The sequence below is a fragment of the Limulus polyphemus genome, unplaced genomic scaffold, assembly GCF_000517525.1.
Source record: "Limulus polyphemus unplaced genomic scaffold, Limulus_polyphemus-2.1.2 Scaffold88, whole genome shotgun sequence".
NCBI classification, from domain to species: domain Eukaryota; kingdom Metazoa; phylum Arthropoda; class Merostomata; order Xiphosura; family Limulidae; genus Limulus; species Limulus polyphemus.
Genome location: NW_013665698.1, coordinates 1,021,273 through 1,036,981, shown reverse-complemented (window position 1 = coordinate 1,036,981; position 15,709 = coordinate 1,021,273). Strand labels below are relative to the sequence as shown.

Sequence of the window (15,709 nt, the reverse complement as noted above, 5' to 3'; positions counted from 1 at the left end):
GTTTACTTTCTTCTTGAGAAGAATTCTAAGAAGAAAGTAAACCTACAGACATCGGTCTTGTTTAACAAAATCTGCCTACATGTAGATCTTGAAAGTCGAGTTGTTCAAAACTTGAAAATAGCGTTGATAACTGGACCAATTTATAAAAATACATGTTCCAATAATCTACTGCCATTACAGGTTCATTGTTATACATTGACGCTTAAGATACCCCGGCAAGTATTGTTACATATTTACAGTTAACATGTAACAGCCAGTACTATTGAATTTTTAAACTTAAGCTACCTCAGCAAGTATTGTTATGGTATTTACATTTAACTACCACAACAAGTATTGTTGCACATTTACACTTAAGATGTTACATAAGTACTATTATGTATTTACACTTAAGGTTTTACAGCAAGTATTGTATTGTATTTAGGTTTAACATGCCACAACAAGTATTGTTATGCATTTACACGTAGGATGTTAAAGCAAGTATATAATGCTATGTTATTACACTTAACATATCACAGTAGGTATTAATATGTTCGTAAACTTAACAATATCTGGGTTTGGTCATCTCTCTTACGTTATCATCTGGCGGTTCTTCAAATGTTCCAGCTTGGATGGAATAAGCAATAAAACACAGCACAGCACCTATCCACAACAGCAAGGCAAACCCTCCAAACAGGTTTTTACAAAATTTCACCCATTCGGGGGTTGTTTTGGGTGGACTAAGAGCGTTTGGACCATCTCGGTCATAGATTTCTCTGGCTTGTTGTAACGTGAGTCCCTATCGAATACAAAATAAACATGTATATGTGTATGGTTTTATCCAAATAGAATAAACCCAAAATCGAAACAACAAACATCAGAACCTTATTACTATATAAAAATGCCCCCCCCCCAGTGGCATAGCGGTATGTCTGCGGACTTACAACGTTAGAAACCGGGTTTCGATACCCGTGGTGGGCATAGCACAGATAGCCCATTGTGTAGCTTTGTGATTAACTTTAAAACAAACAAACTATAAAAAAAAGACCCGCTGGAGCCAGTTTTAAAACACCAGAGTTATTATTCTGTATAAATAAATATTATATTATATGTTTTAATATTAAACAAAAAATATAATATTTACAGCTGAAAATGAGCTATATGTGGGTTTGTAGTTACTTGTAGCCTTATAACGACAATGGGTAAAATAGACTAAAAGCGTATTCTGAATTAATTAGTAAAATTCGTATTATTATAATTTTAGCAACTATAAATATGTTGTTGAACTAAGGCCATCTAAAATGATTATAGTATCACAGATAAAATCTGAGCATTTTATGGCATTCTAAGCTGCTTCTTTTTACACAACTGTTAATTAATCTGTTAAGTGCACTTATGGTTATTTATTGTTGCATTTACTTAGCACTCACCTTTGCAGGATTTGTACGTAATCTCGAACACAGCTCATCAATTGGTATTTTATGTTCGTCCTGAAAAAAAAAAAAAACACACAAGAGGTACTGAACGCATGCTGCTATATTGGCATTAACTTAAATTCAATTGTAAGAATAAATAATTCCCAGTACACTTATCTGTTAAAGTGTGTGTGGTTATTGACATCCTAAGACTAATGAAGGATTATTAACTTAATGAAAGTATTGTACTTTGATGGAGGAAGTTAAATATCAAGTGAAGAAATCACCACCAGATAGCACGACAACATTAGAAATATTAGTTGTTTTTTGTTGTTTCTTTTTTTTTTTTCTAAGGGAGAAATTACCTCCTGCTTGGTTGATTTAAAACATTTAAGTTCTTCATGGGAATAAATGGTTTTGGTTAAAAATAAATTACCGTTAACTCCAGTGCATTAGATTAAGTTTTTTTAAAGCCATCATTTCGATTTACGCCTTTATTAACACACACACACATGTATATATATAGTCGACAAAGGTTTTGTCCTAAAACATAATCTACTAAACTAAAATTGTTGTCGATTGTATGTATACTAAGAAGTCCTTGATAAAGGCATAAACTTGAAAAATAGTCTAATCCCTTAGAATTAGTCATAATTTATTTGGGATAAAATGGTGTTAAAAGTGAAGTACACACTATGAACGTTAAAATTCGTTTTGTCTTCTCTTCTGGATAATGAAAAACGTTTAAATTATTTTGTGGTTTAACTGTTTTGTAAAAATTATTAAAAAGTTATTTCTTATTATATGCAACACAAATATCCAGCAAAAGTAAAAAGCAAATAAATGAAAAGTTCTTTTGAGATTTGATTTCAAATATCATTTCAATAAGGATAGTCTACGTGTTTTTATGCTATTCGCTGTTTTTGTTCCTAACAGATTTATAATTTGTTATTCTCACCATGGAAACCTCTTTCTTAAGGTCATCCAGGTCAGCCCCACCCTTCTTCTTACCCCTGCAGGCTCGTGGATTATTTTTCGCTGCTGCAGGAGTAGTGCCATCAGCCATATTTGGAGTCACTGCAACCCGATAGCTGTCTGATCGCCCATACTATAATAGAAACAGGTAGGAAAGATATAAGCTATATTCCAACAATATTAATAGAATAACATTAATACTCTTTTAACGATGAACAGCGGTAAGTCTATGAACTTACAACGCTCAAATCCGGAGTTCGGTTCCTGTAGTTGACACAGTAGATATCCCAGTGTGGCTTTGCTTTAAACAAAAACTTCAAGGACTGAAAGCGTACTTCAATAGTACCTTTATTTAGCAAAATAATGCAAAACTTTCATTATACAAAAATTGTTCTTAAAAACAGTGAAATGTAATTAAAGATTCTATACGAAAACTCACATTTAAATCTAATAAAAATAATTATCTTTCCTTAAGTAATACACATTATATTTTACATTAAATGTTAACACTCGACTGGAAAATCTCTCTGAAATGAAATAAGTAACATGTAGAAATTCGGGCGAAAGATTTATATTGAAGAAAGCGTTCTTTTGTTCTAGGGTAGATTCAAAAGATGTATTGAACCATATTTTGAGATACAATTTTTTCAAGTTGTAATAATGATCTTATAAATGCTAACTATGAGTTAGAGAAGTTTTTACCATTCGATATCGGCAGTGATTGAATTATATAAATCACTCGTTTCCATCCCATGAATCTATGGGAAGTAATATAATTTGAAAAAAAAAAGATCGTGGAGATGTTAAGGAAATTAAAAATCATGATGAGTTTAGATATGTTCTAGAAATGTATTTAGGACATTCGATAATTTAAGTAACAGGAAGAGGGGCTAGTTTCTACTTCTCCAAAATCTTGAAACATTTTACTTCAAAACGTTTTCTTGTCTTTTAGCGATAACTAAGTTAAACAAACTAACACTCAAAGATAAAAGTATCAAAGGAGGCGCCACTGTCAGCTTCTTCTCATCAAGCGGCAGCCACGTCAAACTAACTGGTGCTCAAAGATAAAAGTATGAAATAAAGCGACACTCTGTCAGCTTCTTTTTCATCTAGCGACAACCAAATCAAACTAACCGAAAGTAAAAAAAAAGGATCAGCAAGTGAAGATATAGAAAAATATCTAAACAGAAGGAAAACAAACTTTTTCTGTGCATTACTAACTTATTTACTCTAAATAAAAAGCAAGATTAGTTTGTCTTCTACTTTGTATTGATGGTGTTTGATTCAAAAAAGTTCTTCGATGTACTATCTAATAAACAAAATCAGTTGAAAAAGAGTTCAATATCGAGAGGAAATATTTGTTTCATAGAACTGAATATTTTAAAGATTAGTTATTAACATTTTATAGGAACAACAATATCGCACACAATTTAAAAATAAAAACAAATAAGGGCATGGCCAGGTGGTTAGGGCGCTCGACTCGCAATCTGCGGGTCGCGGGTTCGAATCCCTGTCCTACCAAACATGCTCGCCCTTTCAGCCGTGGAGGCGTTATAATGTGACGGTCAATCCCACTATTCATTTGTAAGAGAGTAGCCCAAGAGTTGGCGGTGGGTGGTGATGACTAGCTTCCTTCCCTCAAGTCTTTCACTGCTAAATTAGGGACGGCTAGCGCAGATAGCCCTCGTGTTGCTTTGCGCGGAATTAAAAACAAACAAATCATCATTATTAACTTTTTCCAGTTGCTAAGCTTTAACCAGTAATTCCCAGTTTTTGAACTTTACTTACTCGGTACTTTCCCAGTTGCCGAATTTCATTGGCATTTCCCAGTTCTTATGCTTTACCTGGTATTTTCCCTGTTGATGAACTTCTTCGACACTAGCTTTCTCTATTTACTTTACCCAACATTTTCCCAGTTGTTCAGTTTTGCCCGGGATTTTCCCTGTTACCAAGCCTCATTGATATTAACCTTTTCTTGTTGTTAGTGCTTTATCCTCCATTTTATTTAATGAGTTTTAACCGACACCATTTCAGGGTTCTGATCTTCATTGGAGAATATTTTCTATTTACTGTGGTTTATTTCGCATTTTTCCAGTTTCTGAGCTTTGTCTGTTATTTTTCCAGATGTCGATGTTTAATCTGGTATTTTTTCAATTTACTTTCGTTTCTTGCACTTCGGTTTTCATTACTTTTCCTTATAATGCTGGTATTTTCATTAAATATGTCGAAAGCAATTTTTTCTGAAATGCTCATCTTTAATACGTAATGTTTGGTAACTTAGGAGCTCTCGAGATGAATTGACTTTATCATAAAAGTCCACTAACTCTACTATACACTCAAAATGCTTTGAAATATTTTAGGTTTTCAAACCATTAAAAGTGTGTAAATCATATACTTATTTCAAGTTAATCAAAAGTATGACTATACAGATCATAAACAATTTTCACCCAAGTAATTTTTAGAGAAAGAGTTATATTTTTCTTAATTTTAAGCCGTTCAAAGATTTAGGTACATATTGTATGTTGTTTTGTTTGTTGGATTTTGGAAACATTATAAAAGTGAACGGGAACGTCCTATTAAACTGAGATTGAAATGATAAAAAATAATCATTTCATACTCTTACAAATAAAGCCTAGCACAAATTGGTGGTTAGAGTATTCGACTCCCAGTCTACAGATTCTAATTCCACCACCTAACATGCTCGCCCTTTCAGCCGTGGGGCATTATAATATAACGATTAATGCCACTATTTGGTAAAGAATAGCCCAAGAGTTGACAGTGGGTGGTGTGGGCTAGCTGTTTTCTTTCAAGTCTATCACTTTTAAATTTGGGACTATTTTTGCAGATAGCCCTCTAGTAGCTTTGCGCGAAATTCAACAAACAAACTTCCAAATTGAAAAAATATATATTTCTTCTCTATATTATTCGTTGCATTTTCATTGGGGTAATATTATTTTGGGCGCGAAATCCAGCATTTAAAGTTGGTTAAAACTAAAGGAATTACACTGACACAGTGAAAATAAAACCTTTTAGACGATTACTTTTGAGTTTTCAGTTTTAATATATTGTATTAAGATTACCAGTGATATCATGCAGTTATTGTTCGCATGTTCAGAAAAGAATAAAATTATGCTTTAATAATTATTGTAAAAGACAAACGTCTTTTTTTTTTTCAGAAATATTCTCTCTCCCTTGCTACAACGCGCTCGTTCTGCTATATTGATATGTCTGAGTTATATTTTCACCACACGGTTAAGTACGTCACAAAAAATAACAATTATTCTTTGAAAGGTCACGTGTAAAAACCTCCTCAATTTTATGACAAAAGAAAAATTGAATACATACAGCACAAAGCTATAAGACTAATAAAACATGCGTCAAAATTTACTAGAGAAAGGCAAGCATTTGAAAATGTGGGGATCATATATATGAAAACGTAAAAATCACGCGTTCCAAGAACACACGTCATGATCTCAGAAATTCATGAATTTTAGTTATCAGAGGAAACACATGTTGAACTCGGAGATTCATAGCGTATGTGGATCCATAAAAACCAGTCTTGAAGTCAGAGATCCATAAGTTATAGGTATCCGAGGAATTGTTCTTAAACTCGGAGAATCGTGAATTTTTAATGATCCCAGAAAACATTTCAAGAACTTTGAGAACCATGAATTTTAGTACTCCAAAGAAACGCAAGGAAACAAATCTTGAACTAGGAAATCAATAGATTATAGGGACCCAGGGAAACAAGTCTTGAACTCAGAGAAATCAATAACTTATACGAATTCGGTGAAACAAGTACTAAACTCAGAGATCAATAACATATAGAGATCCGAGAAAATACGCTTAAGCTAAGGGAATCGTGAATTTTAGTGATCCGAGGAAACTAAGAGATCCTTAAATTACAGGGACCCGAAAAAACAAGTGTTGATCTCAGAGATCAATAACTTATAGAGATCCAAGAAAATACGTTTAAACTCAGGGAATCGTGAATTTTAGTGATCCGAGGAAACTAAGAGATCCTTAAATTACAGGGACCCGAGAAAACAAGTGTTGATCTCAGAAATCAATAACTTAGAGGGATGCGAAGAAACAAGTCTTGAACTCAAAGATCAATAACATTTGGAGTCCGAAGAAATATATCTTAAACTCAAAGGATCATGAATTTTAGTGATCTTGAAAACACGTCAAGAACTCAGAAAATCATGAATATGTTTAGTAATCCGAAGAAACGTGTCCTATACTATGAGATTCATAATTTTTAGTGATCCCCAAAACGCGTCAAAAATTCAAGAATTATAATTTTTTGTGGTCCGAGAAAGCAAGCGATAATTAATATAATGATGAGGGCTAGTGACCTTAAGTAACATTTTAATAAAACCATAAAATTATGTAGTTTGGGAAAACACGTGTAAAATATATAGCCATTCACATTTCATAACTTGAGAAACTTTTCATATATTAGAAATATCAACGAATTGGGTGGGAAGAAGAAAAGCATCGTGAAACTAAGTATCATATTACAAATAAGAGAAAAATCTGAAATGCTTATCTTCATTCAAATCTAATGATATGAGAAGCTATGATTTTAAAACACATAAACGGTAAAATTTTACTATGAAGCTGTCCTCCGATGGCTCAGCGGTAACAGCGAGAACTTATTACGCTAAAATTCGCGGCTCGATCCCTGCGAGGGCATAAACAGAAATAGCTCATTATCAGATGCGTCATTAGGTGCTTAAAAGATTCGGGGCTCGGGCCAATAGGCGCAGGAATTTTCGACGGTTCAGCACAATAGCGATCATAGTTCTCTATGGTGATTTTTCAAAACACAAAAAGAAGGATTCTGGGCACTGTCAAATAGAATCAGAGCACGGGTTCCGTTTGCTAGTGCCTAGCGACGCCTCTGCTCATTAAGTAGCTTTACGTTTAACAACAAGCAAACAACTTAATATTAAACTCAGTAACTTCAAAATAATAACATAAAATTTAATGTAAGTCAGTTACCAGCGTACCCCCCCCCCCCAAAAAAAAAGATCAGTGTATTGCAAAATGGTCGTAAATTATATGCGGTAATCTTCCTACGCTATTCCAGGATATGTCTATCAAAGGGCTAATTTTACAAAAAGACTTACGATAATTGGGACAATTATTGATAAAACATTGTGTCTGTGTTATTTTCACGTTTTATAATTACAATAAAAAACAATTATTTACTTCAGAAATGGTATCACACCATAATTACACGTTAACCGAGAAAATATCGTTAAATGTACAATGAGTGAGTTTGATCCATTGAATACTGCAATAACTATCCACACCACTTTTAAATCACCAATTCACTCACTTTTTCAATTGGGTTAATTGAAGCGAATTGTTAATAAACTATTAACATCATTCAAAGACTTAGCAAATTTCAACATGACTAAACGGACGTTAATAAGAAAGATGATCTAGAGTTAAGTTGAGAAAAACGAAAACTTTCGACACCAAATAATTCGAAACTTTCCAAAAATATATCTATAAATACAGGATATGCATGAAGTTACAATCAACAATAAATTTTTGGAAGGTGGCTGCAAGAAAAATAAAGTTTAACATTGTACGAGTGAACATGCTTAAGTTTTGCAAAGGATAGAAAAAAAACAGTGGTTCAATCTGCAATTTAACTGGAAAAAACAAACACAAAGATATAGCTTTTTGGAAATTTTAGGAGATATTTTGTGCTCATTATATGATTACTCGAAGATTCAGTAAGCAGTGTTAGTAAAACATTGAAACATGGTAATAGATCTATAACGACAAGGGATTTTTTTTTATGCTGCAAGAGTTTGTCAAAATTGACAATATTATGAAGAAGGAGCAGTATCATGCCATCCGGAGTCGTCACGCGATGCTCAGTCGCCTGCTGAAAAAAAAAAGATGCTTGGAGAAATAGGAAAGAATAAGTCCCAGTACGCCAGTTGAAAAATAATGCTGTAATTGTTGTAATAGAATATCTTATTAGTAGATCCCAAAAAATCAACAATAACAACGGGTATTGCTAGGACTTACTCCTCAGCCTTCTGTGAATAATTCAAGTATAAAATGATAGAAATAGACATTTGTCTTTGCCATTACATCTAAGCTTTTAAACATGTGCTTATAAGCTAGTGAGTACTGATGGAGATTCTTTGAGACTGACTAATTATAGGCATAACTTTGTTTATTCGAATTGCTAATTATGCCTTTACACTGACCGATTTGACCGTCTGATAATGATAAAAGTTTTCTTTACACTGACCCAACTAATAGCATCCCAACTAATTGTCAACAAAGCTTCAGTACAGCATGTTGTTTATAAGGAATACTTCTTTAAACCCAACTCATCTTCACCAGTAAAATAGATTGTTTATAAACAATGCTTTTTTAAGCACAATCAAGTGTCAACAAAGCTTTCATAAAACGTACTGTTTGTAAGCGAAATTCCTTAAACCCAACTCATCTTCACCGAAGCTCCAGTAAAATAAATTGTTTATAAACAATGCTTTCTTAAGCACAATCAAGTGTCAACAAAGCTTTCATAAAATGTACTGTTTGTAAGTGAAATTCCTTAAACCCAACTCATCTTCACCAAAGCTCCAGTAAAACAGACTGTTTATAAACAGTACTTTCTTAAGCACAACTAATTATTACAAATGCTTCAGCAATACTTATTGCTTATAAACAAGGCAGGTTGGCTTGAAGTATTGTTGCTACACCTATAATTTCGTAAGCAACCATTAGTTACTGTGAAATATAAACCTGTATCGATTCTTAGAAGAGCTTCTTTTAGAGAGTATGTTCGTTTGTTTGTTTTTAATTGTTCTATAATTGAATTTTATCATTTCATTTTTAAACTTATTACAACGAATCTTCTTAAAAGAATTTGTTTCACTATTTACATACTGAACAAATGATTTCACTTATTAGTGTTTTCGCAAATGTCAAAGCAAAACAGATGTATTTAACGTGATTTCCCTTTGTTTCATAGTAGCCATCTACTTTTAAATCTATCTAGTTGGTTTCGCTTCACCAAACTTACCAGGATAAGTCGTTCCAATAGCAGTTCTATGCACAGGGTATTCGGAAATTATGTTGACAAAAATGACCACTTGCATTTCTGAGAGAGAAGCACTGAACCTTTGCAAAAATTGCTATTAGAATTCCATTCTATCAATGAGGGTAGATTGCAGCGTGCACTGAATATAATAACAACGCCCCACGAACCTGAAAGGAGTTCTAACATATTATTTGTTTGTTTGTTTGCCGTTAAGCACAAAGCTACACAATGGGTTATCTGTGCTGTGCCTACCGCGAATATCGAAGCCCGGTTTTTGGTGTTATAAGCTTTCAGACTTATTTTTGTGCCACTGGGAGGGGAGGGAAGGGGGGTTCTAACATATTAAGAAATAAATGTTAATAAACTTGTTAACATAATTTCCGAACATGCCATGTAACAAATTAACTTGAAATGTGTAAGCTGCGAGGATCCTCGAAATCTTTTTTCACTTTCGTTGTTCGAACACACGTCTTTGTTTTTCTACATCTGATGATATTTTATGTTGTTGTTCCCTACAAGTTGCTACGACGATAACAAACTATTTTAGAAACTACATGATGTCACCTTCAACTGTAATATAAACATAAAATTACCCCAAACTGTTTAAATGCAATAAGGAAAGAGCGTACCAAGAAATTACTACTGCAACAGATATTACACTTGTCCAGTCAATGTTTTGTTTTTCTCTTGTTCTTCATGGCCCTTGTGACACACCGTAGTTCGTTAAGCTATTGCTCTATCAGTAAATTAAACCAGACTGTGCACTGTTGATCGTAACCAGAGCAAACATTTCTAGAATCTCTAGATCTTTCGAAACTATTTTTCGTGCTATAAGATCCTGATATTTTAGTTGAAAAACTAAACAAAAAAACTTATCGAAGGACTTAAAGCATCAAAAGAATTAGGCATAAGCAACGCTTCTTTTCATTTGCCCACTGCCCATTCATCTGTTGTCCATTTCGATACAAAAGCCCAAACTACTTTCTTCTGTTTCAACTGAAGTAAAAAGCTTTTCAGACATAACTAATAATTTATCTTTCAATTTTATTACTCCCATATAAATAAATCAACCACTAAATCATATTGAAGACTTTCTCTTTTCGCGCCATCTTCGACTTGACTACATATTTTCTGAATAACATTTTATTGCAGAAATAAAATATTGTGACATATCATCATAAGTGAAATGCCGATAAAAATCGTCGTAGAAATAGACGTAATGTCTCTCTAGTTTATATACCAAAGTTCTGATTGCCTGTGTTATTTCGAATTTATTTTTCTTTATAATATTGTTATTTCAAGAATAACCACCTTTTCTTTTTCACGGATACGTTTCAAATCTATTTCTTTTATTAGTAGTTCAGCAGTTGTTTCCAGTGGGTCAGCGGTTACGTTTACGAACTTGTAACGTTAAAATCCGAGGTTCTATTCCTATTGGTGGACAGAGCGCAGATAGCTTATTGTGTAGCTTTGCGTAAAAAAAAACAAACAATTAAAGTCAAGCAATTATAACGCTTTCTGTCAAACCTTACTAAAAATCATTTTGCGTGAGCATTTTGTGCTTGTTTTCTTTTATCGCTATGACAACGCTAATTTGGCTAAAGTGGGATAAACAACAAGCCAGGCACGTGACAATTAGTTACGATAGGACTACTAGGCTACTATATTCAACTGCGCACGCGAATATTCTGCCTATAATTTTATATAGTTCTATATTTAGAATTATTACTAATAAGATATTTTCATGTAATGGATTTTTCATTAATTAGATAATCTCATGTATTTCAATAAGCTCTTGTAATTTTATTATATTACTAATTAGATATTCTAGAGTAATAACACATTTTAACGAAAATATTTCAGTCATAATAAATACACAAATAACAGGGAATAGTTGTTGCAAGTACCACTGCTTGAGTCAAAGTTTTTAAATCTGAAAAAAAGGCTTTTAATTAATCCATACACTAGATAAACATTTCTGGGATGGAACAACAAATTACAGAAATAAAACAAATCTTTATGTAAACCATGATTAATTATGCTTATGAGTTACAATTGTCTGTACTCATAAATACAAAGTATAGATAGCAGTAACGTACAGAGGACAGTAAGAGGGCACGGTCTCATTTATAAAAAAGGGGCACTTTTCAAGCATCGTAAAGCAAGTTCTTGTTTTTCTGGGTAGGGGGTGTTAGAGGAATCTATGGGGACTGTAAGTTGCCTCTGGTACACGTGAGGTAAAAAGCCATATGAAGTAAATGGATCCTCATTTATTCCTATATAATTAGCCTTATAATCACTTAAAATCTAAAACTGAATAGTGAATTTTTGTATTAACACTTACCAGCATATCACGATAATTTTTTACTGTAAATACGTACAAGTCCCATTCATTTTAAAGCTGAAATCTTATTTTGTTTCCCTAATAGCTCACAACAAGCAAAGTGTGGAATCAGGTGTATCTTTTAGTAGTTGTTGACAATGTTTTATGACTGAAAAAAGGGGTTATTTTGGGGAAGGAAGGCGGGAGCTTGAGCCCACCTCTGTACAAGTCACTGATAGATAGGATATTTCAGCGACCATCGACAAAAACTTTTCAAATGTATCACTTCTTGATGTAAACATGGTCCCTGGGAATTGGCCTCGCATTGTCTGAGTTATATGTTAATCACCAAGACAGATGAAGGCGATCGATACGAAACGCTCATAGCTATGCCTGTGTTAGTAGTATTTGATAGCTAAGAACAGAAACACAGAGAGGAATCGTAACGCAAACTAACTTCTTCCTCGTAGGAAACACATTGAACAAAAATGCCCTCAACAACGAGGGTCTCCAACTGATGCTTCAGTGAATTCTCATCAGTACAGCGGTTTTCTGGTGTATTAATTTATAATCTCAAGTAGTTCCATCTGTTCGTTATACGGAATTGTCTTCCTTGATTTATTAGTCACTTTTTTAAATTATTTTAATTCTGATCTTAATAGCTAGTTTAATTTGATCACAAGTTTTTTTTTATACATACTTTCAGAAATTACTATTTCACTACTTAGTAGCAACTGAATTACACTTATACTTATAGCTTTTTCCCGCTTTTACTGCTTGATAGTGAGTGGGTTAGATTCGTAAATTTTAATTATTTTCCGTTTACTAGTGAGAGACATGCCCCTTGAATTTTTTAATGTAATTTTCACCGAAAACGGTGCATTTTTGTGGTATCTGAGGATGTATTTTACATCTTGAAATATGTCTTATACCTATATGGGTGCAATTTAGGAGTACGGTCGAACCCGCAGCACCCCTGCCTACGAACATGAAAATATTCTACCGTTATATGAACTGTATTAAAACCAGTGTGCACTGGCCTATTATGTTTTTATCTCAATATAAAAAGCAACGTTTTATGTACGTACACTGCTAACATACAAAACAGAAAAAAATAAAGTAAGTCAACAACATGAAATCCAAAGTCCGCTGGAGTACTTTTATGGCAAAAGTTACGTGGAAACAGATGTTATAGCTTTATAGTAAAGCTCTTTCGATGTCAGTTATCCAGCAATGTCCCCTGTGAGTAATCTCGTTATAAGGTACTCCAAATAAATAAGTTATTGCTCAGAATTAGCTTAGTTAAAGAAAGGCAGAAAGTTTATTAACAAATTCAACAGAGATTAAGTTGTGTGATCTAAATATTTGCTTTCACTTAAGCGCCACCTAAAGGCGATTACAGTTTAAATGGTGTACTTTCTGCTCAGTGTTGTAAAAGAAAATACTTGCTTTCTCTTCGCAGAAAATATAAACTTTAATAGCTATTTTAACTAGTTTTAAACATATCCTAGTAATTATCCAATAAATCGGAGAAACAGTGGTCAAATGTTAATGAATTTTGACGAAACTGGTGATGATGTGCTAAAATCCTTTTAAAGACAACGTGGGATTAATTATGCAAATTCTCAATTCATTAACATAGAAGTGGAAGAAAAGGAGTCTTGTTCTTCGAAAGAAACTTATATTAAAAATTATTCTATAGATCAAAGACTAAGTCCCCCAGTGGCACAGCGTTATGTCTGCGGACTTACAACGCTAGAAACCGGGTTTCGATACCCGTGGTGGGCAGAGCACAGATAGCCCTTTGTGTAGACTAATTGATACCTGTGTAACCCTCTAGCAAATACATTCATACAATTTTATCTTCAGATTATGATTTATTTCGTAAACAAAAGATCCTATTAATGTCTTGATATTTTTTAAATTTTTATATAAATATTTCTGTTCATATCAACGCATATTATAATGTAACACGAAAAGATATTTTTCATTAAAATGCTAAATTTTACATATATTTTTCATTACATTTGGTTGTCGGCCAGTCACGAAAACTCAGTTTTTAGCTAATCATTCGTTACCTAAAAAAACAAAAAGCTGACTCAATAAAGGAACATATATATATATCACTTACAGTTGTCAGTTACTATTTTTTCCTTATCCAGTATGTTTAAATCTATTCTACAGTACAATATCCTTATCTGATTTTAACTCTATCTTCTTCATGTGTGGTGTTTATTAGTAGGCAGTTGCTACATTTTTAAATCACGCATGTTTGGTTACTTTTCCTTATCCAGTATGTTTAAATCTATTCTACAGTACAATATCCTTATCTGGTTTTAACTCTATCTTCTTCATGTGTGGTGTTTATTAGTAGGCAGTTGCTACATTTTTTTAATCACGCATGTTTGGTTACTTTTCCTTATCCAGTATGTTTAAATCTATTCTACAGTACAATATCCTTATCTGGTTTTAAATCTATCTTCTTCATGTTTGGTGTTTATTAGTAGGCAGTTGTTACATTTTTTAATCACGCATGTTTGGTTACCCTTTTTAGACAGTTTAACTTTTTTTATTAATATTTTGCTTTTCCACTTATTCCTCTCTTGATGAAATGTATACTAAAGTTGGAATTCTGTGCGATATGCGAATATAAAAAAAAACTTCCGTCAGTGCACGAAAGGTTTACATGGAGGCTTCTCTGGGTTGGGAAGCTGAAACTGTTTCTATTAAACGGTTCTATCACAAATAAGTTGAAAGTGAAACAAACGTGTTAGTAGTCACAATTTACAGAGTCATTGCTCAGATCGTATACAACATTATTTTGTTATATTTAAGAACCACTACAAAGATATATTGTAAGATACGAAATCCAAGCTTACCTGCTCATCTCCTTTAGCCTCCATCTTTCGAAATGAAGCACTGGACCGCTTCAGCGGCGTTCAATTGCGGTTCTTCAATAAGACTGACGTCACATTTATGAGAAGCCAGATCAGTCAAACTTAGCTTATACAGCTGATAACATTTTGCTTTTGTGATAAGGACTATCTATAATTATAAAATCCTTCTCCTGTATTCTCTTCGTCTACATGTTATCTTACAGGTAGATAACAATAGTTATATTATTTCAACAGCCAATAGAGTTAGTATTTTTAGATGACTGACAGATAGTACATATTTTATTATATCATTCATAAAAGTGCGATTCATCAAGGCCTATCATAAGATAACTTTGTATTTAATTTTGTTTTGCTAAAATTATCATAGTTTTTTGAGATAAACTTCTCATGACGTAATGTGCTAGTGAAATACATGAGGTAACGTGCCAGTGTGTGATCTGACGTCAGAGGTAGTGGCACCAGGCCGGAAAAATATTAGATCATGTCTTACTGTGCATATCAATAAGCTTTTGTTTGTTTGTTATTAAGCATAAAGCTAAACAATGGGCTACCTGTGCTCTGCCCACCGCGGGTATTAAAACCCGAATTTTAGGGTTATAAGCTCTCGGACATACTGCCACCGGGGGGGCATCAATAAGCGACTTATCAGAAAAGATTTGTTTGTTGCTAAGCTCAAAGAAACACAATGGATTATTTGTTCTGTGACCACCAGGGGTATCGAAATCTGATTTTTATGGTTATAAGCTCTCATACTTAGCTGAACCACAGGGGGGGGGGACATAAGAAAAGAAACTGATGTTTAGCTGTAAATATTGATAACTGGTTAGAACAGCTTCCATCTAGATTAAATAGTATTTAGAGAAGTTTTCAAAATATATGGCGAATTTCTAAAAAAAAAAAAAAAGAATTAATAATTATCTTATTTTAAAAACGAAAGAAAAATACTTCTAGCTTATTTCTCAAGAAATAGCAGTAGTCAAACTTTTCTTCTTGATTTTTGTCAAAGAAAAATTAAAGCATGAATGGTTTAATGTGGTTAAAA

At 33.2% G+C, this 15,709-nt stretch overlaps 1 protein-coding gene across 2 annotated transcripts in view; it reads right to left on the bottom strand.

Moving 5' to 3' along the window:
* The window catches only part of LOC106468479 (sodium/potassium-transporting ATPase subunit alpha-B-like), a 107,127-nt gene extending 92,378 nt beyond the window's left edge, over positions 1–14,749 (bottom strand). The window contains exons 1-4 of one of the 2 annotated variants that reach the window (XM_022397425.1): positions 14,650–14,749; positions 2,350–2,499; positions 1,407–1,466; positions 572–775 (exon numbers count right to left, since the gene is read on the bottom strand). In XM_022397425.1, coding sequence (XP_022253133.1) covers positions 572–775; positions 1,407–1,466; positions 2,350–2,499; positions 14,650–14,673 — 438 coding nt within the window. In that variant the 5' untranslated portion in view covers positions 14,674–14,749. Of the gene's footprint in view, positions 1–571; positions 776–1,406; positions 1,467–2,349; positions 2,500–11,791; positions 11,813–14,649 lie in introns of those variants that run through there. The other variant, XM_022397427.1, reaches the window with a different exon arrangement.
* Between the last annotated feature and the right edge of the window lie 960 nt (positions 14,750–15,709).